The 27840-nt window shown below is 35.6% G+C and overlaps 2 protein-coding genes across 3 annotated transcripts in view; one reads left to right on the forward strand and one right to left on the reverse strand.

The window, feature by feature from the left end:
* The window catches only part of LOC125650728 (calpain-9-like), a 46824-nt gene that overhangs the window by 8746 nt on the left and 10238 nt on the right, over nucleotides 1-27840 (forward strand). For both annotated transcript variants that reach the window (XM_056166386.1, XM_056166387.1), the window contains exons 2-13: nucleotides 790-871; nucleotides 2313-2574; nucleotides 3193-3373; nucleotides 4494-4577; nucleotides 5014-5114; nucleotides 9214-9291; nucleotides 11006-11163; nucleotides 12372-12532; nucleotides 13209-13420; nucleotides 14766-14868; nucleotides 16444-16501; nucleotides 20497-20555. In XM_056166386.1, the coding sequence (XP_056022361.1) occupies nucleotides 790-871; nucleotides 2313-2574; nucleotides 3193-3373; nucleotides 4494-4577; nucleotides 5014-5114; nucleotides 9214-9291; nucleotides 11006-11163; nucleotides 12372-12532; nucleotides 13209-13420; nucleotides 14766-14868; nucleotides 16444-16501; nucleotides 20497-20555 (1539 nt within the window). The remainder of the gene's footprint in view (nucleotides 1-789; nucleotides 872-2312; nucleotides 2575-3192; nucleotides 3374-4493; nucleotides 4578-5013; nucleotides 5115-9213; nucleotides 9292-11005; nucleotides 11164-12371; nucleotides 12533-13208; nucleotides 13421-14765; nucleotides 14869-16443; nucleotides 16502-20496; nucleotides 20556-27840) is intronic.
* Nucleotides 20903-27757, reverse strand: LOC130055082 (tripartite motif-containing protein 45-like). Its single transcript, XM_056166390.1, has 2 exons — nucleotides 27333-27757; nucleotides 20903-23830 (listed from the first exon to the last, which is right to left on the reverse strand). The coding sequence occupies exon 2, from the start codon at nucleotides 23734-23736 to the stop codon at nucleotides 22507-22509; it is 1230 nt and encodes a 409-aa protein (XP_056022365.1). The 5' UTR covers nucleotides 23737-23830; nucleotides 27333-27757; the 3' UTR covers nucleotides 20903-22506.

Raw genomic sequence — 27840 nt, forward strand, 5'->3', positions numbered from 1 at the left:
ATAAGAGTGGTTATAGGGAGTTCTCTGTTATAAAAGTGGTTATAGAGAGTTCTCTGTTATAAAAGTGTTCTAGAGAATTCTCTATTATAAGAATGGTTCTAGGGAGTTCTCTGTTATAAGAGTGGTTCTAGGTAGTTTTCTGTTATAAGAGTGGTTCTAGATAGTTCTCTGTTATAAGAATGTTCTAGAGAGTTCTCTATTATAAGAATGGTTCTAGAGTGTTCTCTGTTATAAGAGTGGTTCTAGGGAGTTCTCTGTTATAAGAGTGGTTCTAGGGAGTTCTCTATCAAAAGAGTGGTTCTAGAGAGTTCTCTGTTATAAGAGTGGTTCTAGAGAGTTCTCTGTTATAAGAGTGTTCGAGAGAGTTCTCTATTATAAGAATGGTTATAGGGAGTTCTCTGTTATAAGAGTGGTTTGAGATAGTTCTCTGTTATAAAAGTGGTTCTAGAGTGTTCTCTGTTATAAGAGTGGTTCTAGAGAATTCTCTGTTGTAAGAGTGGTTCTAGGGAATTCTCTGTTATAAGAGTGGTTCTAGAGAGTTCTCTTTTATAAGAGTGATTCCATGGAATTCTCTATAATAAGAGTTGTAGTTCTAGAGAGTTCTCTACTCTATAATAAGAATGGTTCTAGAGAGTTCTCTATTATAAGAGTGGTTCTAGGGAGTTTTTTGTTATAAGAGATTTGAATTGTCTTGTGAATTAAAAGACATTGTTATTAGAACTCTATAACAATTGATATCTTTTTACACCGCTGTGACCAGTAAATTCATCTCTCTCATCCATTTTGTAGGAGATTGCTGGCCTTTACAGACTAAAGCCGGCCTTCTTCCTGGATAATGCCACCAAGTTTGATGTCATTCAGGGGGATCTTGGTAATATTCAACACACCAGCATTCATTTGCATCTCTTTATTTCATGAAAAAATGTGATAAGTATTTCACTCAAATGTTTAATGTACATGCATCACCAATATTGTATTGTATCTGCCATGAAGCATGTGTTGCTTACTGAAGGAATAATATTTAAAAAGAACTGAATCTTGGCTAATATGAGTATTTTGTTAGATTTATCTCCCTTTAATAGTGTAGGAGTTATATCCCTTTGATAGTGTAGGAGTTATCTCTCTCTCACATTGTAAGAGTTATTTTCTTTGACAGTGTAGGAGTTATCTCCCTTTGACAGTGTATGAATTTTCTCTCTTTGACAGTTTATGAGTTACAAGTAAAGCTTTTTAAAAAAGCTTGCCGTCTTTAGCAGCAACTCTATAGAGCGAAGTTGAATTATGTCCCTTGTCTTCATTATTGAATTGAGCTAAAATAAATAATCTCACGGACATCATGCCTACAAACCTGTGTCCTGACTCCCATTGTAAAAGTTTGTATTTACGAAGGGTATATGTACTGGAAATCAAAATCACTGTTCCCTGTATTAGCACTGATTAAAGCCTCTATATCAAATGAAACTGAGATTTTCAGTGTGTATATCAAAAATTTATTTTTTAACAAAGTTATGAAACAAAACAAATTAAAAAGATTTAAATTGCTCAAATTTGCATAAAAATTATTCTTGCATATTGTACAGTACAACTGCTTTAGAAATTAACCAGGATAAAGACCTGAGAATATTGTAATAGTTTTGCCAAAAATTATATCTTAAAATACATAGAGTTTGATGGAAAGGATTATTCATTTGCATGCTTTAAAAAAACAGTGATCCTCATTTTGAAGTCAAGCCTTATTTAATCTTATGTAATTCTTAGCTTAAGGTATCATTAAAACTGTTTTGTAGGGATTAGTCCTACCGAATAGACAATTCCCAAAACACAAGTAATCAAAACAAAAAACGGCGAGTTTTTCTGTTTGTATGCAAAAATGAAAACATTGCTGTAAATGAAGTAACCATAGAAATGCTTTGTATTAGTTGCTTTTAAAAAAGTAATGTGTCAATTTCATGAATTACATTCTTCTTTTGTTCGTTTTGTCGATTTTTTTAAAGATTGAAAATCTTGAAAAATTGTTATGTCGTACGAAAATTAGAACACCAGAAAATTATCTCCCTTGCCTTGAAGAGCATTTCAACCAATGAAATAATTGAATATTTTCACTTCATGCACTTTCTACCAATGAAAAAAGAGGAAGTGCAAAGTCTGAAGACTGTAAAACACTTCAACTCTGTATACCGTCTTCCAAGGAAGACGGTAATCACTCTTTGACAATGTAGGAGATATTTCTCTTTGACTGTAAGAGTTATTTCTCTTTGACACAGTAGGAGTTATCTCTCTTTGACAGCATAGGAGTTATTTATCTTTGACAGGGGATTGCTGGGTTGTATCTGCTATTGCCTGTTTGACAAGTCCTGATCACCGTGAGTTGTTTCGCCGTGTCGTGCCAGCGGACCAGGGATTTCAGGATGGGTGGTATGCAGGAATATTCCGGTTTAATTTCTGGCATTTTGGGAAGTGGGTGGAGGTTGTTGTAGATGACCGATTACCGACATATCGTGGACAATTGATGTTCGTCCACTCGTGGTACAAAAATGAGTTTTGGGCAGCATTGATGGAAAAGGCTTACGCAAAGTAAGTAAATGGGAGGTTTGATTCAATGTGACATAAAAAGAAAGAGTTAGTCTGGCAGAACCAGAATATGACGTGTCTCCATTATCATTATTCTAAATTACTAACCACATTTATTAATGAACTGAAAAATATTGTCTGATGAAAATGGAGAAGGTCTTGCTAATGGTTACCGTAGGGTCATTATTTTCTTCAACACCAATTTTTGTTGTTTGATGGTTGTGCCAGACCAAAAAATCAAGCATCAAGAAAATTGTATTTTTGTTGGACATTTCCATGAAATTCAATGCCCACAAAAATAGATGAATCCACAGTATTTACTGTGAATTGGGACTTTGACAGTGGACTGAATGTATTTGTACACTGACTTAATTGTCTGTATTTTATCTACAGGTTGTTTATGGGTCCTATTGACTGTATTTTATCTACAGATTGTATGTGGGTCCTATTGACTGTATTTTATCTACAGATTGTATGTGGGTCCTATTGACTGTATTTTATCTACAGATTGTATGTGGGTCCTATTGACTGTATTTTATCTACAGATTGTATGTGGGTCCTATTGACTGTATTTTATCTACAGATTGTATGTGGGTCCTATTGACTGTATTTTATCTACAGATTGTATGGCTCCTATGAAGCCCTGAAGGGAGGAAATGTAGCAGATGCTTTGACAGACTTCACAGGGGGAATTTGTGAGGGGTACACTTTAAGGGGAGTCAACTCAAATGTTCCCAGGAACATTGTCAACATATTGTTTAAAGCCCTAGACAGACAGTCTCTGATTGGCTGTGGTATTAATGTAAGTCAAGCAACACAGTCTCTGATTGGCCGTGGCAGTGATTGGGATAAGCACTCGCCCTGCGCCATAGTCGCATTAAATAAAAAAATAGCGCACAGAATATTGAAACACTGCGCCGTTTTGGCGCATATCGTCGATATACCTAGTTTGAGCTTTTCCCCGCTGACTTCGTAGATATACGAATTTTTCAACTTTTAAGCTAATTATCCCCCACTTAATCTATATCGATTAAGTGCTTGAAAAATCTTCATCGCTGTTAATGCTTTAGTAATAGTACAACTTTACGTTCTTTTAAGCACAAGTATGACTTAGATTTCCTCAGTGTCTAATCAAACAGTAAAAAGTTATCTGATTGGCTAATACCGTTAAATTGCAATTTTAATGCACATGGACTGGAGATGCCACAGAATAAAAATTCTTAAGCCTGACAAAGAGCAAATTGACTTTAATTTTCGCCTGAATGATAAGCCAGTACTGGCAGTAGACACTTTAGGAGCAGGAGACGATGACGCAGAAACGTCAAAACAGACAATCACGATGAGAATCCTAAATTTAGCCAAACGTAAATTTAACACAAATAATAAAACTAAAGTTACCTATGGCAATGCAGTCTGTCAGTAGTGTTTAGATTATAATTTACTGATCTCTCTCAGATTCATCATTTTAAAATGTCGCATAAAAATTTCAATATGGCGCATTCATTTTAGAAATGTCACATTGACACTAGCTGGTAACGCGCCATTGTCACATTTAGCAATTTGCTTATCCCAATCACTGCTGTGGTATCAATGTAAGTCAAGCAACACAGTCTCTGATTGGCTTTGTAATGCAAGTCAAGCAACACAGTCTCTGATTGGCTTTGTAATGTAAGTCAAGCAACACAGTCTCTGATTGGCTGTGGTATCAATGTAAGTCAAGCAACAGTCTCTGATTGGCTTTGTAATGCAAGTCAAGTAATACAGTCATTGATTGTTTGAGAGTTTCTGGTTGGTTATGACTAATTCATTGGAAATTAATCAGAAGGCAAATATTGTATGCTAATGTCAAAGTAGATTTTTTTTTATGTAATAATGTAATATGCAGATTTGATATTCATGGTTAGGTATTTCATTATTTTCAGCCGGTGAAAGGCAATCAAGGAGAACAGAAACTGACAAATGGTTTGGTGGCAGGACATGCCTACAGTGTTACAGATCTAAGGGAGGTAAGTTACAAGTGTAAATTACAGATCTAAGGGAGGTAAGTTACAAGTGTAAATTACAGATCTATTAAAGGGGGTAAGTTATGAGTGTAAATTACATATCTAAGGGAGGTAAGTTACAAGTGTAAATTACATATCTACATGTAAGGAAGGTGCCTTACATATCTAAATTACAGATCTAAGGGAGGTAAGTTACAAGTGTAAATTACAGGTCTACAGGTAAGGAAGATACCTTAAATATTTAAATTACAGATCTATGGATTATAAGTTACAGATCTAAGGGAAAATAATTGCAGATGAAGTGATTTCAATGTAGTGTGTATTAAGCATATTTAAAAGTACCAATAACAACATATTACATGGTGTTTACTGTAAATGAAAAGTAAGATTTTATGAACTGGAAATATGTACCAATAGTTTGAATATAATTTTCTTCCAGATTTTGTTAATGTCGGACAACAGGGAAATGCCAATCACCTTGATAAGAGTTCGAAATCCATGGGGAAACAAAGTGGAATGGAAAGGATCATGGGGAGACAGGTTTGTAACTAAGGGGTCTCATTAAGTTTGTAATTTTGTTAAGGAAAGGGACATTTTAATTAAGTAACAGGCACTGGGGGACAAATTTTTGTTGGAATACGCATTGTGTCAGAATAAACAGTGTAAAAAACAATGAAAATAGGAAATTGAGAATCAAGGTAAGGGTCAGAATGCCCAGTGAAACAGACTACACAGGTGTCGGATTAATTCAGCAGTTTTCACTGTACGAAGTATTCTGTGCCAAACTTCAATATAGAAATTCTTGACAGAATGATTTATCACAGTCAAAAGGGAAGTTTCCAGTCCAAAATTGTTGCAGCCTTTAATGTTCCAAAGAAAGGTTAACAAAACGATAGAAATCAAGTGTCTATTTTATATCCGGTTTACAGACTTGTATCTCAGGTATCATACCTCTTGGTTTGAATCCTATTTCTCTCCTTGTCTGACCTTGACAGGAAAAGTTTTTGACGTGCATTGCCTGCTTACTATCTGTCAGTCCGTCTGTTAGCTTGTGTCTGGATTGTCAAACCTTTGCAGTGACTGCTTTTGTCTGGATTGTGAAATGCTTTTGTCTGGATTGTAATACCTTGGCAGTGAATGCCTGTGTCTGGATTGTCATTTGAGATTATCAAACCTTGAATGTGGTGTGTCAGTGCCCCAAAATAAATCAGTACTTTTTTAAAATTACAACTGAAATGTGCCAGAGTTGGCATATTGAGTTGGGAGGAGGCAATGAATGGTTGTGTTTAAAGTCAATAGATTGATTCGAGAAGGAGGCAAGATGAGTCCGGATATTGAGTTTAGTTTGGGCAATGCAGGTTTAGAGTCTGCATTATGTTTTTATACATTCATCTTATGATAGATTTGTGCAATGCATCTGTCTGTTTATCTGCCTGTTAGCACCTTGTGGGTCAAATGAAAATAGTAATTATATTTAAGGCGAGGATCATCAAACTGGTACACATGTTCCCATTGATTACAGGAAAAATCCTATAGTTTTTCAAGGTCAAACTTACATGGATAATTTTATTGGCAGAAAACAAGATAGGACAGTACTGATAAGATTAGGATAATCAAACTTGATGCACCTAATCAACCATCACGTGATGGAGTGGTGCAGTGTCTGTGTGTTTGTATGTTGCCTGCTTGTTCATCCACCATCACCTTGTGTGAAAGATTTAACAGTACTATTAAGGCTAGGATAATCAAACCAGGCACACATGCCTCCCTGAATGAGAGGAAGATCCCTGATATTTATTAAGGTGAAAGGTCAAGGTGATAATTTTTTGGGTAATCATGAAGGAAAAACATTAATAATAAGCCAAAGATCAATTAACCTTGTTCCCCGTGGTGTTGATACCAAGTATATTTTAAAAAGTTATGATGTTTCTTCTTCAGTGATACTATATTAAAGTTGAAACTTTCTTCATTTCTACACTAGTATTTGAAGGGGCATTAGCTGTGAAAGTGATGGCAACCATTTTTTTCCCTCAAAATCTCTCAGTGACATAAGAATATACATGTATTAATGACTAATAATATACAATTATTGCTGTTTTTGAAGTCAATATGATAATTTAGACACCTGAGGAGTACAATATTCATCGAGCCCGAAGGGCGAAGTGAATATTGTACTTTGAAGGTGGCTAAATCATCGTATTGACCTCAAAAACAGCAATAATTGTTTTATTATATGATTAAATGATTAAAGAAACCTTCAAGATTGTTCTTTACTTTAATTGTAAGTTTCAACGACCTATTTTTTGGTCCTATGTGGAAAAAATAATTCCTTATGTTCACCTGGAAGGTCACGTGCAGGTAAACATAACGTAGTATGATTTCTACATTGTTGGATCTCAGCCAATTAGAGAGCTAAGAATTATTCAATCATATAATAAAACCATTTATTTTGTGCAAAAACAAGGGAAACCTAATAAAACTACATTTATTCAGGTAACCACTTTTAGTGTAAAAAAATATAAAAGGAAGAATTATTGTCTTGCAAGACAATAATTATTTAATCACCAAAATTTCACATTCATGTACCTGCTTTGAGGTTAAAAAGTGTTTGAAATAATTAAATATTGGTGTTATGACTGAAATATATACTACTCAAATTTGATAAGGATCACTAGGTTATATGTGTGTAATTTACCTCTAACATAACAAAAGACATAAATTTGACTCAGAAATGTGTTTACTGAGGTTATGAATGAAAATTCATGAACGGCATGAACTTTTATCAATACGGAATGCTTGAAATCTGATAACAACACCAAAAGGCATTTCATTACAAAAAGTTAACAGCAAACCAGAGAAAGAATTACACAGTTTTTGGGGATACTCCATCATTACACTTAGTCGATGAAGTGCCATTACCGGGTATGGCCTCTCCTTGCATCAATGACGGTTTGACAACGTCGAGCCATGCTGTCAATAAGCACCCGGATGTTTCCAATGGGAAGGTTGTTCCACTCTTCCACGAGGGCGTTTCCGAGCTCTGCCAAAGTCGTGGGTTGTGCTCTACGGCGTGAAAGGGCAACCTGCAGCATGTTCCATATATGCTCAATCGGGTTCAAGTCCGGCGAGCGCGCTGGCCAGTCCATACGGACAATTGTCTCCTGCTGAAGGTACTGCTCCACCACCCTGGCGCAATGAGGACGGGCGTTATCATCCATCAGGATGAACTCAGGGCCAACAGCACCAGCGTAGGGTCTGACGTAAACATCGAGGATCTCATCCCGGTACCGCACCCCCATCATTGTTCCTCTCTCCAGGACATGAAGATCTGTTCTTCCATCCCTGCTGATTCCACCCCAGACCATGATGGAACCACCACCATAACGGTCATGTTCACTGATGTTGGCATCATGGAAACGTTCACGTTGTCGTCGCCACACTCGGTGCCTCCTGTCTGTAAAGTCCAAACAATACCTGGACTCATAGGTGAACAGAACTTGAACCCAATCGTTCTGTGTCCAAGTGACATGATCTTCAGCCCAGTCCAATCGCTCCTGCCGGTGTCGAACAGTCAGAGAGACTCGAACACATGCCCTTCTCGAGTTGAGACCTGCATTGTGAAGCCGATTCCGTATCGTCTGAGTGGATACATTCACCCCCGAGGCATTCAGGAGGTCGTTACGTAGGCTGGTTGCTGTCCAGAAGGGATGGCGTCATGCCTGAAGAGCCACAAAATGGTCTTGGCATTGGGTTGTCGACCTCTGACGACCACCCCCATGTCGGTGTGCTGCTGTACCAAAAGTTTGCTGTCGGTTCCAGGCCCTGTTTACAACGCTCTGTCTGACGTTTAGTGCATTTGCAACGTCATGTTGTGAATAGCCAGCGTCAAGCATTCCAATACATCTGCCCAGTTGTTCTGTCGTCAGGAGACGCCTTACACGTTGAGAGGGCATTGTGTTGATAAACGTAGTGTAAACATTCAAGTGAGTTTGAAATTTTAGAAAGAATCAGACACCGATGGCTGAGTGAAAATCGTGCAATGGTAGCAAAAGCATAAACTGTGATGAGAAAGGCATTTCCCATGGCATGAAATGCACGTGCAAGTTTGTTGAAGACGTTTTTGATTTCACTTGGACACAATATTGCCAGTTATGCAGTTATTAATTTTTTAAACAGAAAAATATCTATGATCCTTATCAAATTTTGAGTAGTATATAATATAGAACAATTTTCCTTGATATAAATTTTTGATGACAAAATGACAGGTAATGCCCCTTTAACAAAATCATCTTTGAATCAACATTCAATTAATACTCTCCAATATTAGCATTAAGTTTTCAGAAAGCAATGTCAGACCATTTTTGACCAATGAATGGTTGATTTAGATTTTAATGTTTTCTTTGGTTACTACTGTATTTCTGAATATATTGGACGGGTGTATATTGCGCGTGAGCATTGCTCTTGTTGGTGAGGAAATACTATGCAAAGCAACTAATATTTTGGTAATTTATCTGTATGAAAATCTGGTGTGTTTTTTATGTATTTAATATTAATGAACTCCGATTTATAATAGTTTCTGCATTTACAATGTTTTAAGAGAAATGCAAAGAAATAAGCAGAGAAACTGATTTAATTTCAGATCTCGAGAGTGGAACAGCATCCCTGCAGACGACAGAGAGAAGATGGGTTTGGTTTTCAGAGATGACGGAGAATTCTGGTAAATAATAAAAAAAAATATGGTCACAAAGTCTGTGATTATTGATTGATTGGATTTTCATCCTTTTGATTTACAAACTAATGAGTGGTGGTCTTACAGATTTAACTGTTCTTATCTCATTGCACATTTCTACTCAAATTACCAGCCAAAGAGCTACATACAGCATGATAAAGGTCTAATTATGCCCCCCCCCCCCCCCCCATCAGAAAATTCCTTTGACATACAATGTACAGCTAGTGTATTTTAAAATGATTTGAAATACACTTTTATATTTTCATGAAGCTTCTATTCTTATGTGATTAAAATATGATAATGTCTACTACCAATTTCACACTGTTTCTTGTCATTTGATGTCAGTGAAGTTTGTATTAATCATGCGTAATTTTTGTTCTGATAAACCTAGTATGTACTTTCAGTGGATTTATGGCATTTGAACTTCGAAAATTTCACAGAGTTCAAAGTGTAAATTTTACCCTTTTTGACTTTCTTGTAGTGGAGTTATTTTGCCTCCAGACTTTGTTATCCTTGCAAATGTTGAGCTGATTTATTGTGTGTAGTTGTATATTGATAATTCACAGAATGATGAAGATTAAGTTTCACATAAGTGACTTGCTTTCAGTGGAGTTATGGCCCTTGGACTTTGAGAATTTTGTAGACTTTATAAATTTATGGAAATATCTTTGCTATCCTGACAGATGTTGAGTTGATTTTTAGTTTGTCATTGTTTATTGACAAGTTTAATGCAGGTGAAGGTTAATTTTCGGCAGAGTTATGATGCTTGGACTTTAAAGATTTCATAGTTTTCTGAGCATTATTTCTTTGTATGCAGATGGTGACTTGATTTAGTGTATTTTTTACAATAGGAAATTTATCAACCCTTAGACTGTGAACATTTCCTAGACTTCACAGTTTTGAAAGCTTTTTAACCTATGCTTGTAGATACAGGTACATGATTTCAGATAAGTAAATCTTGACCTGAATTTTCTGTTAGTTGTACAAATCAAACTGGGTCTTTTAGGAATGATCCAATTCACCTGGTAATTTATTAGCTATTACCAGTATATGTATTCTTTTTCTTGGCTATCAGGCTGAAGTTTTCATGTTGTATCAACACAGCTACACTGTAGGTACATACTCGGCTAGCTGCAGATCTGCATCTTCGCTAGCCAAGGGTGACGATCCACGGTGTTTCTCTATATAGAATAGAGAAACACCATGAATCGTCACCCTTGTCTAGCGTAGATGCAGATCTGTAGCTCTATGGGAAAATATTGGGTCAGACCAGAGAGCTACAGAATGAAAATTAGAAGGTATGTTTGGACACAAGTATAGTGGGGAAATAATTTAGGAAGGCCTTGATATTACATTTTTGCGAAGGTTATGCAAGCATACACCAATATCCATACACATTTTTTCTGCTCCGTAAATCAAAGTTTTTTCTTTTATAAGGGGTTGATCTTTAGTTCTCTGGTCTGTCCCAATATTTTCCCAGAGCGCTACAGATATGCAGCTAATACACAGCAGGATGGACTCTTTGGATTTCATATTTTACAGTTTCGCACCTTTGTAACTATATTAGGTTTTACAGGATGGAGTTTTTGGACTTCATGTATTACATTTTCATATTTTCGTAACTATAATCAGGATGGCGTTATCAGACTTCATGTATATTACATTTTCGTACTTTTGTAACTATAACTTGTACATTTTATAGGATGGAGTTTTCGGACTTTATGCGTAACTTTGATTCCTTAGAGATATGTAATCTGACCCCGGATTCTCCGGTAGAAATGCCGAAACAGTGGCACACATCAGATTATCACGGACGGTGGCAGGGTGGATTAAATGCTGGTGGTCGACCAAAATACAGGGGTAGGTAATCAGAATGCTCTAAAATCACTCATTGGGCTAATGTTTGAGGATTGTCGAGATTGTACGTTTTTGTTGGGATATGATTTTGTAGATGTGGTTTCTTTACATTGAAAAATCATGCAAATTATGAATTTTTTGTGGTTTGAAATTCATTTGAAAGGAGTACTCATGAAATTCATAAGAATTGAGCCGCTAGGAAATTTTATGGTTCCACAGTATTACAAATGATGGCAGAACAGGTTTGATGCCAACTTTCAATGGAAGGCAAGATGCTCTCTGTAAATAGTTTGCCATAAATGTTCCAACAAATGTTAATATATTCTGTTAAAATATCAATTTTAATCTCCCTGTGAATTTATTGCATAAGTGATACTATAAGATATAAAAACTCCTTTATGTAATTTCAACTGATTTTTATATTAGTCCCCTACTGGCAAAGCCAAAAGGGACTTAAGGTTTGCACTCTGTCTGTCCAGCAAATCAGTTTCCACACTTTTTTCCCGTTATTCATTTGATATATGGTACATTGCTTTACCACGACAAATTGCAGATTTGTTCCGGTCTATTGATTTTTTGCTGTTGAGTTATGGCCCTTGGACTTAGAAAATATAGAATTTTAATCGGTTGTATATGGCTTTTATTTGATGGGACCTGGTTATTCTTGTGTATAAACTGTTGACATGATTATACACACAGAATGTTATGCAGACGACTTGACTTGAGACTGGTAGGGTACATGTATTGCTATACAATACTTATAGAATACTTGTTATAATGAAGCTTATAACCTCCTGTGCTGTGGATGCATCTTAGTACTTTGTGACCCCTGTAGTTTATATTGGTAGTATTACAGATGGATTGATTATGCTTTTTGGGAACTTACGTTCAAAACAAATATAACTTGAACAATTCAAGAATGGCCAACTTCTATGTCAGTAGATGGACAGCCAGGGACAAAAAGGAATTCAAAATAAAATGAATGATGTGTAAGAATGACTCATAGTGACATTATACATAATAGATAAAATATGAATACCTGATCACAGAAATGAATTGTTGTTGACTAGTTTTCCATTGTCCTTTTCACAAATAAAAAGTAATGTGTATGTTTGTTTACTATATGAGCCCAGGAAGAAAGTAGTACTCATTGACCTTAACATATTCATTTTGGGGTGTTGATCTTGAAATATTTATTCTTGGTATTGTAGACTCCCACTGGACGAACCCCCACTTCAAGGTGAGCTTGTCCGCTTGCGATGAAGATGGAGACCGAATGTGTAGCTTTATCGTCCAGCTGATGCAGAAAGACCGGCGGAAAATTAAACACAAGGGGGAGAAACTCATCTACATAGGTTTCCTTGTGTATCGGGTAATGATTAACTTGTACTTAATTTTACTTTATGTATCGGGTAATGATTAACATGTCTACATTGATTTCCTTGTGTATCGGGTAATGATTAACTTGTACTTAGGTTTCGTTTATGTATCGGGTAATGATTAACTCGTCTACATAGGTTCCTTGTGTATCGGATAATGATTAACTCGTACATAGGTTTCCTTGCGTATCGGGTAATGATTAACTTGTACATAGTTTATTAACTCGTCATTTTACCCCGGAATTAGGGGGGTTGGGTTGGTATAATGGAATCGACTTGTCCATTCGACTGTAGTCAAAATTTGTCCAAAGTAAATCTTGAAGAATAGATTTGATTAAAACTTTGTGTATATCTTATGAATATTGAAGTTGTGCACCTGCTATTTTGATTGAGATTATTTAACATTCAAGGAATTTATGGATATTTTTTTTATTGGGGGGGGGGGGGGGGTGTTGTCGTCTAACTTATCTCTTGAAAACAATTTTTTCTTCAGTGAGCACATATTCACTTTCCTACCATCCAATGTGCCCTGCGAGGGGTATCAGTTCTGTTAGGACAGTTCTATTTAATATCTAAAACGTGATAAATTTATGCCTCCCTCACAGATTTTACGAAATTCACATAATCTGCTATTTGAAAAAGATTATCTTTCAATGTATCTTCTTCCAGTTATCAGATGACCATGCTCTTCCTCTGAGGAAGGACTTCTTTGAAACCAATCAGAGTGTAGAATCCAGCGGTCATTTCATCAACATGCGTCAGCGTATCGCCCGTCTGTCCCTGCCCCCCGGGGACTACATAGTGGTGCCATGTACATGGGACCCAAACGAAGAGGCAGCATTTTATTTGAGGTTCTTCTTTGAGAACAGAAACACTGTTGAGTGAGTAAAGCCATGAAGTAAAAAAAAAATCCCATACTGATATTCATCTGTAGTTTGATTATCTCGAATACGGGTTATCTCGAATAAACTGCTTTTGTGGAAGTTGATTGCTGGTCCTGGCCATATTCCCTAAATAAATGACTTGTATAACTCCTGATATCTCAAATATGGTAATCTTGAATATCCCGCTTATGTTGAAGTGTCTTCAAGGTCCCAAGTCATAATTTTCACATGGTGTAGTCAATTTTACGGTCAGCTGAACATATTTGATTGTGTTAATTCACACATTTTTGCCCGTGGCTATTTACACCTGTTCAAACTGGTAACTACTAGTCATTCCCACCCTATGTGAGGTGCCTAACTCACAGTACCTAACTCATGGTACATAAACTCACAGTATGACAGCTTAAGTGTTTTAAATAAAAGTAGTCTTTATCCATAAAATGATTAAATGTACTCATATAGCCAATTATAAATCAACACATAGAATGATATGGATAGAGGATTTAATAATACATGCTATAATATTAACATGCTTGATTGATAAACGCCAAGATTTTCAAAATGAATTAGGATTCAAACAATCATGAAAGTGCAATAATGTATTTAAAAATACATGGCATACTGTTAACACGAAGAATAGATTTTCAAAGTAAACTTGAACTAAACAATTAGGAGGTCTATCGCCAATAAAAAGAAGTGAACAAATTCTCATCATTTGACAACATGTCTCTGAGATGTCACACAATGCGGAAAACATTTTTCTGGGACTCCCGAGAATCGAACTTTGTACAGAGGATACAATCCACACTGCTACAGCAGACATGTAACACAAAGATAACAGAAATGTGTAGTGACTGTATAGATATTGAGCTGTCGCCGTGCTAGAGAAGACATTGTACCCAATAAGCATTTTCTTTAATTTGTTTTTTTTTTTATTTCTTACATGATAAATTCTTTGGTTACAACACAATAGCTACACCCCATTCAAGCTTGGAAGTCAATATTGTAAGCATAGGAACTGTGCAGTCATTGTATTTTAGATATATTCAATGAAATATTTTATAGATAACGAAAACAAGAATTCTTTTGATTTATATATATGTACTACTTTAGATTGATTATTACTCAGATATGAATAACAGAAGAAATATTAAAGGAATTTGTTACTCTTGCAAGTATTATGTATCAAATGAGCTTATACAAATATAAAGGAAGTCATTGAAACAACTTCAGAAGATAAAAACCCGGATATTTTGAAGTTTTGTTGAAGACCCCCCGGATTTCAAGATACAGATATCAGATTGGATGAAGTTTCGAGTGTAATGTTTAATATTTCCTGCAGGGAGACGGACGAGGCCCCCAGCAGAGAGGAAATCGCCCTTCCACCTACTGAAAAAGACAAGGAAGAACACTTCAAACGCTTCTTTCACTCTGTCTCAGGGGAGGTAACTCACAGCTGAAATGTTTACATTTGTACATTGTTCCATGATTCCAGACAAATTCTTCACTGAAATAGAGATATAATGGTGTATTTTTGCAATATTCATAGAAATGCTAGTGGCATTTGGATAAAATAGTGCATTTCTAAAACAAAAATCAACAAAAACCATGAAATATGTTTTAAAACATCTTCATGAAGTCAATTTTGGTTTACAAAATCTTTGCAATCAAAAATTCGTGAGCAGAATATTCTGAAATAAAAACTGAGAAATGTTTTGTAAAATCCATACTAAGCTTAGAAGATATGTCATGACCCTGAACTAAGACCATTTAGTCAAGGTCAAGGTCCCTGATAAAAATAAGGTTAAAAAGGCTTTCCTGGTCATGATTTTAAAATGGTGAAATATTAAAAATTCTATGCATCATATAAAGGTTGCTTTTAAGCAATAATTTCTCTCAGGTCAAGATCATTTTAACAAACATACTAGTTATTTTCATTACTTAGTTATGACCAAGTTTGAAGTATCTCTAATCCCATCAAGATGGGTCAAGTTCTAGAAATGCTGTACACAATGATTAAAAAAAAAAAATGAGAATGATCCACACATAAAATGTTTGTAATGAGAAAGCATAATCATGACCCAGAACTAAAGTCATTTCTCTATGGCCAAGGTCACTTTAAGGAAAAAATAATTTTATGTGCACTATCATTTAGTAATGACCTAGTCTGAACTACATGTTCATGTACCCATGGAGGTCAATGTATACTAGTCCCATCAAGACAACTTTTAAGACCATAGATTGATATAAATGTCATAAATAAGGAGGCAATTTTATGGGAAATCAAGATTTATGGAGATAATTTGTTTTCATTTTTGAATTTTTATATACCACATGGACAAAACATGGATAAAACAGACTGAATTTTGCAGTTCAATTAGTCTTCATAGACTGCTGTCAGTTTCCATGGCAATGGATAGTAGGGTGGTGGGGTTGAAATTATGTAAGATAGTGCAAGTAAAGTTAATATTGTGAAAATCAAAGAAATCTGTGACATTGAGTGGCCAGACCCTCTTGAATTTCTGATTTTAACATAGAATTGATCTTAAAATGTAGAAATATTATCATGATTGACAAGAAATATTGAGAATGATCCATTTTTCAATGCAAGATAATTCACATAGACACATGTCTCTCTATGCAGGAAATCATTATTCAACAAGGTATGCAATTGAATGTAAATAAAAAATATGAATGGACAAAAGCTTGAATTCTTTTTTGTGAACTGTACTTAAAAGTCAGTTATTTGAAACGGGTTATTTGTTTTTCTGAATATCTTACTTCACAAGTTTTCTTTATTGAAAATTTTTTTGAAATCGGTCTAATTAAAAACATGTCTAAGCATGCCTGAAAACCAAAAAAAATTCATTTCTGTGGCCTTAATCTAAAGAGAAATGCATATTTTCAAAATTAAGCTGTAGAAACACATCTAGATGTTCAGTGATTTGAACATTGGCTGTAGAAACCCATCTAGATGTTCAACGATTTGAACATTGTATTTTTGAACTTTATTTTTGTAGGACATGGAAGTGAGTCCCTATGAATTACAGACAGCTTTAAATGATGCTCTGCGGAAAGGTGAGATTAATATGAATTACAGACAGCTGTAAATGATGCTCTGCGGAAAGGTGAGATTAATATGAATTACAGACAGCTGTAAATGATGCTCTGCGGAAAGGTGAGATTAATATGAATTACAGACAGCTGTAAATGATGCTCTGCGGAAAGGTGAGATTAATATGAATTACAGACAGCTGTAAATGATGCTCTGTGGAAAGGTGAGATTAATATGAATTACAGACAGCTTTAAATGATGCTCTGCGGAAAGGTGAGATTAAGTTTGAGTTTCAGTATTTGCTGTATCAAGCAACACACTGTCAGTTATACAACACACTGTCAGCTATACAACACACTGTCAATTATACAACACACTGTCAGTTATATACAACACACTGTCAGTTATACAACACACTGTCAGTTATACAACACACTGTCAGTTATACAACACACTGATATTTATACAACACACTGTCAGTTATACAACACACTGTCAGTTATATACAACACACTGATATTTATACAACACACTGTCAGTTATACAACACACTGTCAGTTATATACAACACACTGATATTTATACAACACACTGTCAGTTATACAACACACTGTCAGTTATATACAACACACTGTCAGTTATACAACACACTGTCAGTTATACAACAAACTGTCAGTTATACAACACACTGATATTTATACAACACACTATCAGTTATATACAACACACTGTCAGTTATACAACACACTGTCAGTTATACAACACACTATCAGTTATATACAACACACTGTCAGTTATACAACACACTGTCAGTTATACAACACACCGTCAGTTATATACAACACACTGTCAGTTATATACAACACACTGTCAGTTATACAACACACTGTCAGTTATACAACACACTGTCAGTTATATACAACACACTGTCAGTTATACAACACACCGTCAGTTATATACAACACACCGTCAGTTATATACAACACACTGTCAGTTATATACAACACACTGTCAGTTATATACAACACACTGTCAGTTATATACAACACACTGTCAGCTATACAACACACTGTTAGTTATACAAATTATGAACAGCTGCAATGTATATATCACAATGCACATCAACAACTAAAAAAAATATTTCTTACATCCTTTTCTTGTATTGAAACTTCATGAGTTTTATGTGAAGTTCCAAAAATTTTGACCTATGCAAGATGGTTGAGTCATTCAGCAGTAAAGGATTCTTTTTCATTGCCCTAAGTCGTCATGGTAACACAGTGGTTAGATTGTTTGTGTTTTGACCAGGATGTTCGACCCTCGCTTGTGCCTTGGCTTAGTCAAGCCTAAGACGTTAAAATAGGTAGTGATTGCTCCTTCGATAATTGCTCTGCATTTAGAAATGAGAGTCGTGTATATTTTGAAGATGACCTTGAAAATGGAGGTCCCATGTCACAGCGAGCTTTGGCATGTTAAAGATCCCTCACTGTTAGTGCCCTGTTCATAAGTTTATATTTTGTGGTGCATCAGTAAGTGAAATCCTTGAAGTGACAAAAAACAAACAAGCAACCAAACAAAGAAAAAAGATGCCTGATGTGACACAGAACTTCTGTTTTGATGTCTCCTTTGAAAAAACCACAACATTCACTTCTCCCTGGCCATATAGAAACCTGTAAGAACATAGACTAATATTCCTACATGAGGTGCATAGTACACATTTATTACCTGATAGTGAGGAAGACATATAAAGACCCATTCACCCAAGAAAACTCATATTCCCTGAGGGCAGAATAGATCTTCATATCCCCTGAACATTCATCCAATAAATTGTTTAGCAAACCAAATGAAAGCAAGACTAGGGCCTATAGAAATACAATCGAAATTAAAAAACAAACAAACAAAAATCCTGGATCTGCTGAGCTACGGTATCAAAGTATTAGAATGTACAAGCCATGAAAAAGTATACACCTATTTACTGGCTATGAGGACAATAGCAAGTTTATTGTCCCCCAAGACAGCAACTATTTCCTGAGGCGCAGCCGAGGATGCTATTGTCCGAATAATCAGTAAATAGGTGTTTTATTATACCGAAGTAGACTTTACTTTTGTCAGACATACCAAAGTGAAATAAACACATTAGGCATTAGATGGAATCGACCGCGGTGATCGGAGTGGTAAACTAATTAGAGTTATCAGACTTTGACGTCACAGAAAAGAAAACGCGGGAAAATATAGCATCCGGTAAATAGTTTCGGACTATTTCCATAGGGCAGATAGTTCAGAAACTATTTCAAGGCTAGCGTTATCCAGAAGAAATAGCAAATTTATTCACCTAACATATATATAGCAAAAACATTCTGAGGTATAATAAAGTAATATGATAACTATTTCTTCCTGCATACTGATCTCTCACATCTGATCTGTGTATCAACCAAAATAAGGTGATTAAACTGTGAATCAAAAACTTGTAAATTCACTCTGCATACAAACAAATTCTTTTTGCTCTTACGAAGTATGGGAATTCACTCCTGGGAATCGACTCGGACATATTGTGACATCACACTGAAGGGAACATGAGGATTTATTGAAGGTCAAACATGATGGTCATGTGGCCTTCTCGACCAATCATATTCTAGTTTACTAATGTTTATATGAGGTATAATAAAGATAATATGTTGACTGTGTTAACATTAGGAGGAGTTGACATACCGAGTACACATGTACAGATCCAGAGATTTTTTCCAAGAGAGTGGGTTTCACCCATTCAATTTTTCTAGGTCAAGGGTACACACTATATTGGAGACTAATATTTAATATTTTACAACTCAAAGTACTTAAAAATATGCAAATATATTTATTTTCTACCAGGCTGGGGAGAGGGGGGGGGGGGCACTATTTCCATTCTGAATCTGCTCCTGACACATAACCTCTACCATTGAAATTAAGATACTCAAGAGAGAAAAAAAACTCAGAACTGAACTGTAGTCTAATGAAGATAACACAGTGGAGTAAACAAATCATGTAAAAGCAAGGTTGTGATATCATGAAATTTATCGTAATCTGTAACAAAAGAATTGAATATTTCAGCATTCACATATTGTAAATACATGTAGATTCAAGTTTGCTGCATGTTAGGACCCCCCCCCCCCCCCCTCTATTTCGCATTTTGTGGTTTTTTAAATAACAATTCTTTAAGATCCACAGTAAAGCTAAGAATAAATCAATTGATCAATACATGTATCATGAATTTAAAGTTACACATTTTAATAAACATAAGTACAATTTTTTGTCATAGTCAGTAAAGGGGCATGGTTGATTTTAACCCGTGTGCTTGCCTAAGGCTATGATGGGGAAACTGTCACCATGCTCCACATGACTGGGTGTCGGAGTGACTGTTTACTATTTTTAGATACAGAAAACCTAAGAGTTTTGTATTTTTTATTGCATAAACAGTTTATGGATCCGCCACTTCACCATTTTGCATTATGACATCAATACAACGTCTGTGATATCACATTTATCGTCTTGCCCCGGCTATCGTCAATATTATACATTAGGTCTACTTATTCCCGAAATCACTGAAGGGGTGTCACAAGAATAGTATAAAATTCTTCCAATCAGTATAAACCACTGAAAGGAATCACAAGACTAGAATATCAATAAAATTGACATATCAAATCCATTGAAAATTGAAAAGTCCATAAACTCAGGTCAACGCGATGTGACTTTGCAAGATCAAAAAGGACGATCTATAGAATTATGACAGTTTTTTCTTAATTTTGAAAATTCATTGGATATATATATATATATATATATATATATACACATATTGAACTGCCTATTCAGTATTGTGTTCTTTCTGAACTAAAGATGTTCATACATTTTAAATAATTTGAACTTTTATGTTTATTATCTTTCTGAACTCTATGAATGTCTAGACTGTGTGCACGTCTTTCAGATTTTGTTGTAGTATGCAAGTTTATGTTGAATTATAAACATTAATGATGTAACATTTTTACAGAGCCTCTACATCAGAACCTCAGCACAGACGCCTGTAAGACATTTGTATCACTGCTGGATGTATCCTTTGTTCTGATTGGTTGACACAGCAGACACAGAGTAAATGTTACAATAAATAAATTAATTATTCAAGACATGGAATGTAGGGGAACATATCTGAATCATCACACCAAACAATACTGTGTTAATGGTAATATTTACCTTCACTGAATTATTACACTTAACAATATTGTGTTAAAGGTAATATTTACCTTATCTGAATTGTCACACCAAACAATATTGTGTTAATGGTAATATATACCTTATCGGATATAGTGTCAGTATTTTCTGTATTTAAACTCTGATAACTTATTTAGTGTGAATGTCCTCATCTTATTTCCTTGAATTCAATACAGTTTGACTAAAACATCAATAATGGTAACTTTAATATTTTATATATACAACATCCAGTCCCAAGCAAATATGTAAAACTAAAAAAAGCATTAGTGTATGAAAAGTCAGGCTGTCCAGCGGCCCTAAAATTCCTAATTTTTTTCAGTTTTGCTAAAATTCCTAAAAAAATGTAAAATTCAAGGGGAAATCCTAAAAAAGCCCTTATTTTTCATGTCAATTCCTACTTTTTTATCAGTCTTGAAAAATCAAAATGCATTCATACAAAATGTGTGTTATTAACGTAGATTGTAGTTCTTATTCAGATAATGCTGATGCAGTGAAAGGCAGTTGACCTGTGGATCCATGTGTCAAGCTTGTTTATTGGTTGTGACTTTGTGATAAAGAGTTGAGATTTTAGGTTATAGCCAATAATAGCTGAGACCATGGAACACTGGAATACGCCCTTCCTGTACTTACATCTTATTTGTGTGTCATGTGAGTTTCTTTATTGTCAAATTTGACAAGGTAAGTCCTTTTAAATAATTAAAACTTCCGCAATTTGGTTAAAAATTCCTAATTTTAGCCCTAATTTAGCCCTAATTTTTTTTATAATTTTACCCCTAAAATTTGCCCTTATTTTTTGTCCAAGGGTGCTGGACAGCCTGAAAAGTGAAGATAATGAACAGCGTTCAATCTCATAACTCCCATAAAGAAAACAAAATTATAAGTAGGGCAAACATGGACCCTGGACATACCAGACATCAAATATCAAGTTGATTACAAGTTTAACTGACAGTTTTGATTTCACTGCAGATATTTGATTTTCCTACTGTTGTCAATAACTATGATGTTATCACTGAGTGAATCATGGTATCACTTACTAGTGTTTGAATTTTACTGCAGGTGTTTTATTTTCTTCAGTGGTTTGTTGATACGTTGAAGAAATAGAGGTTGCATGGTTATAATTATCAGCAAACACCAGATTTTTATTTGTGTCTAAAAAAAAGATTTCATGATTTACACGGTCAGTCAGTGATACAGATACGTAATCATGGTCAATTTCGTCCTTGTACGTCATTATCATCCTTTACTGGAGGTAAATCAGTTCAGTGTTTTAATTTTACTGCAGATATTTGATTTTCTTCACTTGTTTGTTTCCATATTCAGCAACAAACAGATTGTCGTTTGTATCTATACACAGTCCCAGGGGTTCACTCAGTCCACAGACTATGTAACGGAGGAACTGTCCGTCCTGGTCTATGATGTGGACACAATCATTGTTATTATCAGCTGTAAGGATGTGACTCTGACTGTCTGTGGTGATTCCTCGTGGATTGAATGGTTTATTCTTTGGAGCAGGAGTATGTCCATTGTACCTAAATCTCAGTTTCCCGGCCTGATTGACCACCACTACTGCTTTAACTACAGAGGCAGCCACACAGACATCCAGGTTTCTGTTTTCAGTAATGTATCTATAATAACTACCAGATGAATAGAGAAGACGACCCTGATCATCAAACTGAATGCTTTGTTTCTCTGTGGAGCCAGAGTAATGGACAACTTTGGATTGTGTGACATCATCACTTTCCATGGTAACCAGGAGATCATCAGAGGAGGTACTGCAGATACCACAAGGTCTCTAGTTCTGTAGTCTGATCACCATCTGTATCTCTTCATTCTTCACAATGTTCACAGTTTTATCCCAGAAATCAGTATAAACCAGATCCCCACTGTTTGTCACTGCTATGTCTGTTGGAGCGTTCTGTGATTTGGTTGTGATTGACTTGAGTCGTGATCCCTGATTGATGCTGAAGAGTTTCATGGTGCTGCTATTATCACATGTCCAGATTTCTTCATCACTCAGACAGGCCACACTGTAAAGGTTTTCATTCCCAGTGTGTATGGTGGTGACAGTCTGTGGTTCATCAAGCAGCTGTTTGATGACAGGAGAGGATGCAGCTTCCCGGGATTTCTGTGTTGATTTCATGTTAATTGATGATAAATCATCAACCATTTGACAACGTTCATCCTTTTGAATTATTGAATTGCTGTCAGTATTTTGCTCTGGTGTAATAGACAATGATGAGAGAGAGCCAAACCATGGAGAGAGCTGATCTTCAGATATTGGCTTGGGTGAGAAGGTCGGTAAAACTGCACTTATTTTAGGCGGAATCTTTTGGAGATGTTCTAAGCTTGGTTTAAACAGGAGGGACTTTGAGATGTCATTAGATCCCGAGATGTCGTTAATGTCTGTGATGGTTTGGTGCACAGCCTGTATCAGCTTGTCTATTTCTGTTCCTCTTTCACTCACAGCCTGCAGATGCTGGGTTTTCATTTCGTATACTTTGGATTTCATGTTATTGACGAGGATATTGATGGCATTGTGCCAGTCTTCTCCATGTTCAGAAATGGCCGTTTTCAGTTTGCTGTATTCTTTATCAAGATTTTCTTTCTCAGTTTTAACTTCGGATGCAATTTTTTCACATTTTAGACATAATGTGTTTTCAAGGTATTCCAGATTTTTTTCGATTTCTTTTTGTTTAGACTTGTAAATATCCATAATGTTCTGAAATTCATGTGTCCTTTGTTGATGAGAGATGACACAGTCGGCACAAAGAGGGGAATCGCATTCCTTGCAGTGGATTTCACAGGTTTTCTTGTTGTGTAAGGAACACTTTGGAAGGACGGGGCTGGACCTTCGCTCGTAGAAACCCGTCAGTGTGTGAGGTTTAGTTAGATCAGAGGAGACATGTTCCCCGATACAGCCCTTACACAGCTTGACGTGACAAAACTCACAGTACATCTGTGCTATGACAGTTTCACAGAGGTCGCATCGCATCACGTCTTGGGCAGTATTAGGTTGTGCCATGTTTTTGTTTCAGATCTGATGAAAACTAAATGTAGTCTTTTGCAGGCTAATTTGTAGTTTCTCGGGAATATCAATCACAATTGTGTGGGTACTTCTGTAATAGACAAGCATTGGTAAAATCAAACCATCATAGTGGTTCACATTGAGTCGTTCCAGCACAAATATATAAAAGTATGTTCTGGACCTGTACAGAATTAAACAGAGTCTGCAATATTGGAGGCACGCGACATGTCAGGCATGATGGGAAAGGATGCCTCCACCAAAATTGTGAAATTCATTGCCCCTTAGGTCAGAGGTCAGGTTGTAGAATAGAGCGCATATAGGTATATAGTGAAAAATGCATTTGATGATTTAAAATCTTCTTCATTATGTCTGTGTATTGTGAAGAAATACTGTGGACATGTGCATGGTTATAAATTGTGTGTAGATAGTTACTACACTTAAGGCAAGGTCCAAATGGAATACAGTAAAACGCACTTATAATGAACACACTAATAACAAATTTAGGTTTATTGCGAATTGATACTTGTTACCCTATGAGAAGAAAACAAAAATTTTATTGGATATAAGGAAGTTTGGTTATAATGAAATGTTTTTTCAATGGCCCTGGAGGTTTGCTATAACTGCATTTTACTGTATATACATGTGGTGAAAAATGTATTTAAACTTTAAAAATTGTCTTGTTTACTTCTGTGCATTGTGAAGAAATTCTGAGTATCAGATATATAGTTATAAAAACATGCAGCTCTCAACCAAATTACATTTTTATAGTGAAATTTCATTCCTCTGTATCAGGGGTTCAGGCTTTAGAGCAGAGTGGATAAAGGACTGATGATTCCTTAATGTAGTAAAAATCAATCTCCTTAATTCAGTGCATGTGACAAAATACTGGATGTAGGGTTATGAAGATTGAAGAATTCATGACCACTGGACTAGTTGTTGAGGTTTCAGGGAGTGGCAGTTTTTTTTGTGAAATGATATGAATTTTGTGTACATGTATTGTGTTTTACTTTAAGCCACTGAAAAAAATTGTATCTAGACAAACTAATGATAGTTAAACTTTATTTTTCATATATCCCCCTTTGAAAAAGAGGAGGCATATTGTTTTGCACCTGCTGACCTCTAACAGTTACCAAACTTGGTGCAGTGAGTAGATGACCCCTATTCATTTTCATGTCACAAGTTCAAGGTCATTATGTTGGTCTGTAGACAAAGTTTTGTCCCCTCTATCAAACTTGGTACTGTGATTGCCCCTAGAGAGTAATTAAATAACCCTTATTGATTTTCAGGTAACAAGGTCAATGGTCAAACTAGACACCGTACTGTGGTAAGGTATTTTCTGCTCAATATCTTGAGAATGCTTTGCTTGACAGATATCAAACTCGGTACACTGGTTCTACCTAAGGAGAAGATGACCAGTTTCGATTTTGAGATCACAAGGGTCAAACTTGACATAATAAAATATTGTGCACTCAATATCTTGAGAACCATTTGCTTGACAGACATAAAACTTAGTACACTGATTTCTCTTTAGTATTAGATGACCCCTATTGATTTTGAGGTCACAGGGTCAAAGGTCAGGTCAAACTGTATGTAGTAAGATATTATCTGCTCAATATCTGGAGAACACTTTGCTTGGCAGACATTAAACTTCTAAAAAATTTCTTGTTATTTTCTTTTATGACTGCCCTTTCAATTCTTTTCAAATTTGGTATGACTCCTGCACCCCTGGGGCCTAAGGAGTAAAATCTGCTCTACAAATGCACATCTGTGGTAGGCGTTTTGGTATCAGGGTGGGGCCAAAATGGTCAGTTATTAAATGATTGTGTGAACATAGAACATTTTTAACTTCTTCTTGATAACTACCATTCCAATTCCCTTCAAATTGTTATGAAGCATCTTTGGGACAAGGGGGACATAAATTGTAAATTTCAGGACTCCTGCACCCGTAGGGCCTTAGGGATGGGGCAAAAATTGACCAATTTTCAAAAATCTTCGTCTTTACAACCGCACATCTGTAAAAAAAAAACCAAAAAAAAAAAAAAAACCAAAAAAAAACCAAACTACTAAATGCATAGTGATGTGGAGCAGGAAGGCCTCTACCAATTTTGCAAATTTCATCTTCCTTGGGGTAGAGGTTCGGACTCCAGGGTGGGGCCAAACTTTGCACATAATGTTCATCTGTAAAACATTTGATAACATTTTCTTTAATGCTATTCATACTGAATTGAAACTAAATGGATATTTTAAAAGGAGCAGGTAGCCATTTTCCAAAATTGTAAATTTCACGATCCCAGGGGTAGGGATTTTTGGTAGCAGGGTGGGGTCAAAATGGTCATAGTGATTAAATGTTTTTTTCATTTGAAAGACTTCTTTAAATTTGCTACTGGAATATAAAATCTAAATGCATGTTTAGGAAAAGCAAAAAGGAATGTACAAAAATAGTGCATTTTAAAACCCCAGGGTTCTGACTCTTGGACAGGTCCAAAATTGCCATAGTGTTAATATCATATGTACTTGTGTAATGCACTTTAGAGTTTATTTAAGATAAGGTGCTAGCTTTTATTATTATTTATCATTGTATATTTTATTATGTAAAGTCTTTCATCAGTATGGACACTTTTGGGGACATTTGTGTTTTTAAGATTTAAGAACACATCTTGTTTTAGACTGATATGCTGAATATTAGAATTTTGCCTAGATATGTAGAACAGGAAAATTATAGATTTCATAGCCCTTGGAGTTTTGAGCTGTTCATTGACAATATGAACGGATATATGGATTTGAGGCAAATTCTGTGATTCACGCTAGCGATTCAGAGAATTTGCCTCAAATCCAAATCCGTTCATATTGACCATGAACAGCTCAAAAGTGCTGTTCATTTCTTATATTTATATTCATTTACTAAATCACTTTTTGTTTACATTTTTTGTATAAGTCAGGAAATATTTTGTTGCATACAATGAACTCCTAAGATCCACCTATGTCACAGTCTTATTGTGACGTACGTCAAAACATAGACATGACATCACACTTTACCCTGCCTTTTATGTTAACATTGCACGGTGCACTGTATTTTGGAGCTAGGAGACCACAAGATTGAGATGATAATCCACGTAAGTTCTCAATCTTGATCCAGGGTGTGACTTTGCGAGATCTTTGTAACACATGTTGTATTTTTTCAAATCATTACACTCTCTGTCGCGTGCTTTAAGTAGTTCCTAATCCATTCATAGTCAGTATGAACAGATTGTGTTGCGTGCTGAAATTGGTTGGCTCATAGAGGAAAATGTGATTTGTAATATAAATATATGATATTATATAATAGTGAAAGATGAGTACACACAGAGTGAATGTCAGTGATATCAATGTTATAGACGGCCATTAATCAGTTATGTAATATAACAGTGAAAGATAAGTACACATAGAATGAGTGTCAGTGATAACATTGTTATAATTATGGTCACCTGTTAATTAGTAAAGAATAAAAGCCACAATGTATGTAATCAAAGAAAGTAAGCAAGGAAATTTTAAATATGTAGACCAGATTATATCATTCTCCAAATCCTTCCAAATCCCCAAGATAAATAATTTACCTGCTGTAATGGAGATATCTAATTCTACTCCCCTCTCTCTGTTTTATCAGTGTCATGTAATGTGTCACATGGGTGTCAGGTGATTTGTCACATGACTTTGTTTTATCAGCTTATGTTTGTGTGATATTGAGACTAACGTGGTCACTGAAGGGTATCAGTTGTCAAATCAAGTAAACTGCTGTGCTGTGTATCAGTGAGATATTATATGTGTCCTGGGTTACATTATCAGTAGATAGGATATATGTGTCCCGGGGTACGTCAGTAGACAGGTTATATGTGTCCTGGGTTACATTATCAGTAGATAGGATATAATGTGTCCCACGTACATTATCAGTGAGATATATGTGTCCCGGGGTACATTATCAGTAGATAAGTGATGGTAATGTAAAATCTAGTTGTAAACTTGATTTCAAAGTAGTGTATCATTTCTGTTTCATCTCCTACACTGCTCAAAGTGTGAAGAAATCTTCAATCAATCGTTTAGAAAGCAGTGTCTGTAAAACAAAGC

The sequence above is a fragment of the Ostrea edulis genome, chromosome 5, assembly GCF_947568905.1.
Source record: "Ostrea edulis chromosome 5, xbOstEdul1.1, whole genome shotgun sequence".
In the NCBI taxonomy this organism is placed as follows: Eukaryota; Metazoa; Mollusca; class Bivalvia; order Ostreida; family Ostreidae; genus Ostrea; species Ostrea edulis.

What these genes read in the sequence shown, in the direction of transcription:
- LOC130055082 (XM_056166390.1), bottom strand. Translation starts at nt 23,736, where the DNA reads ATGGCACAACCTAATACTGCCCAAGACGTGATGCGATGCGACCTCTGT.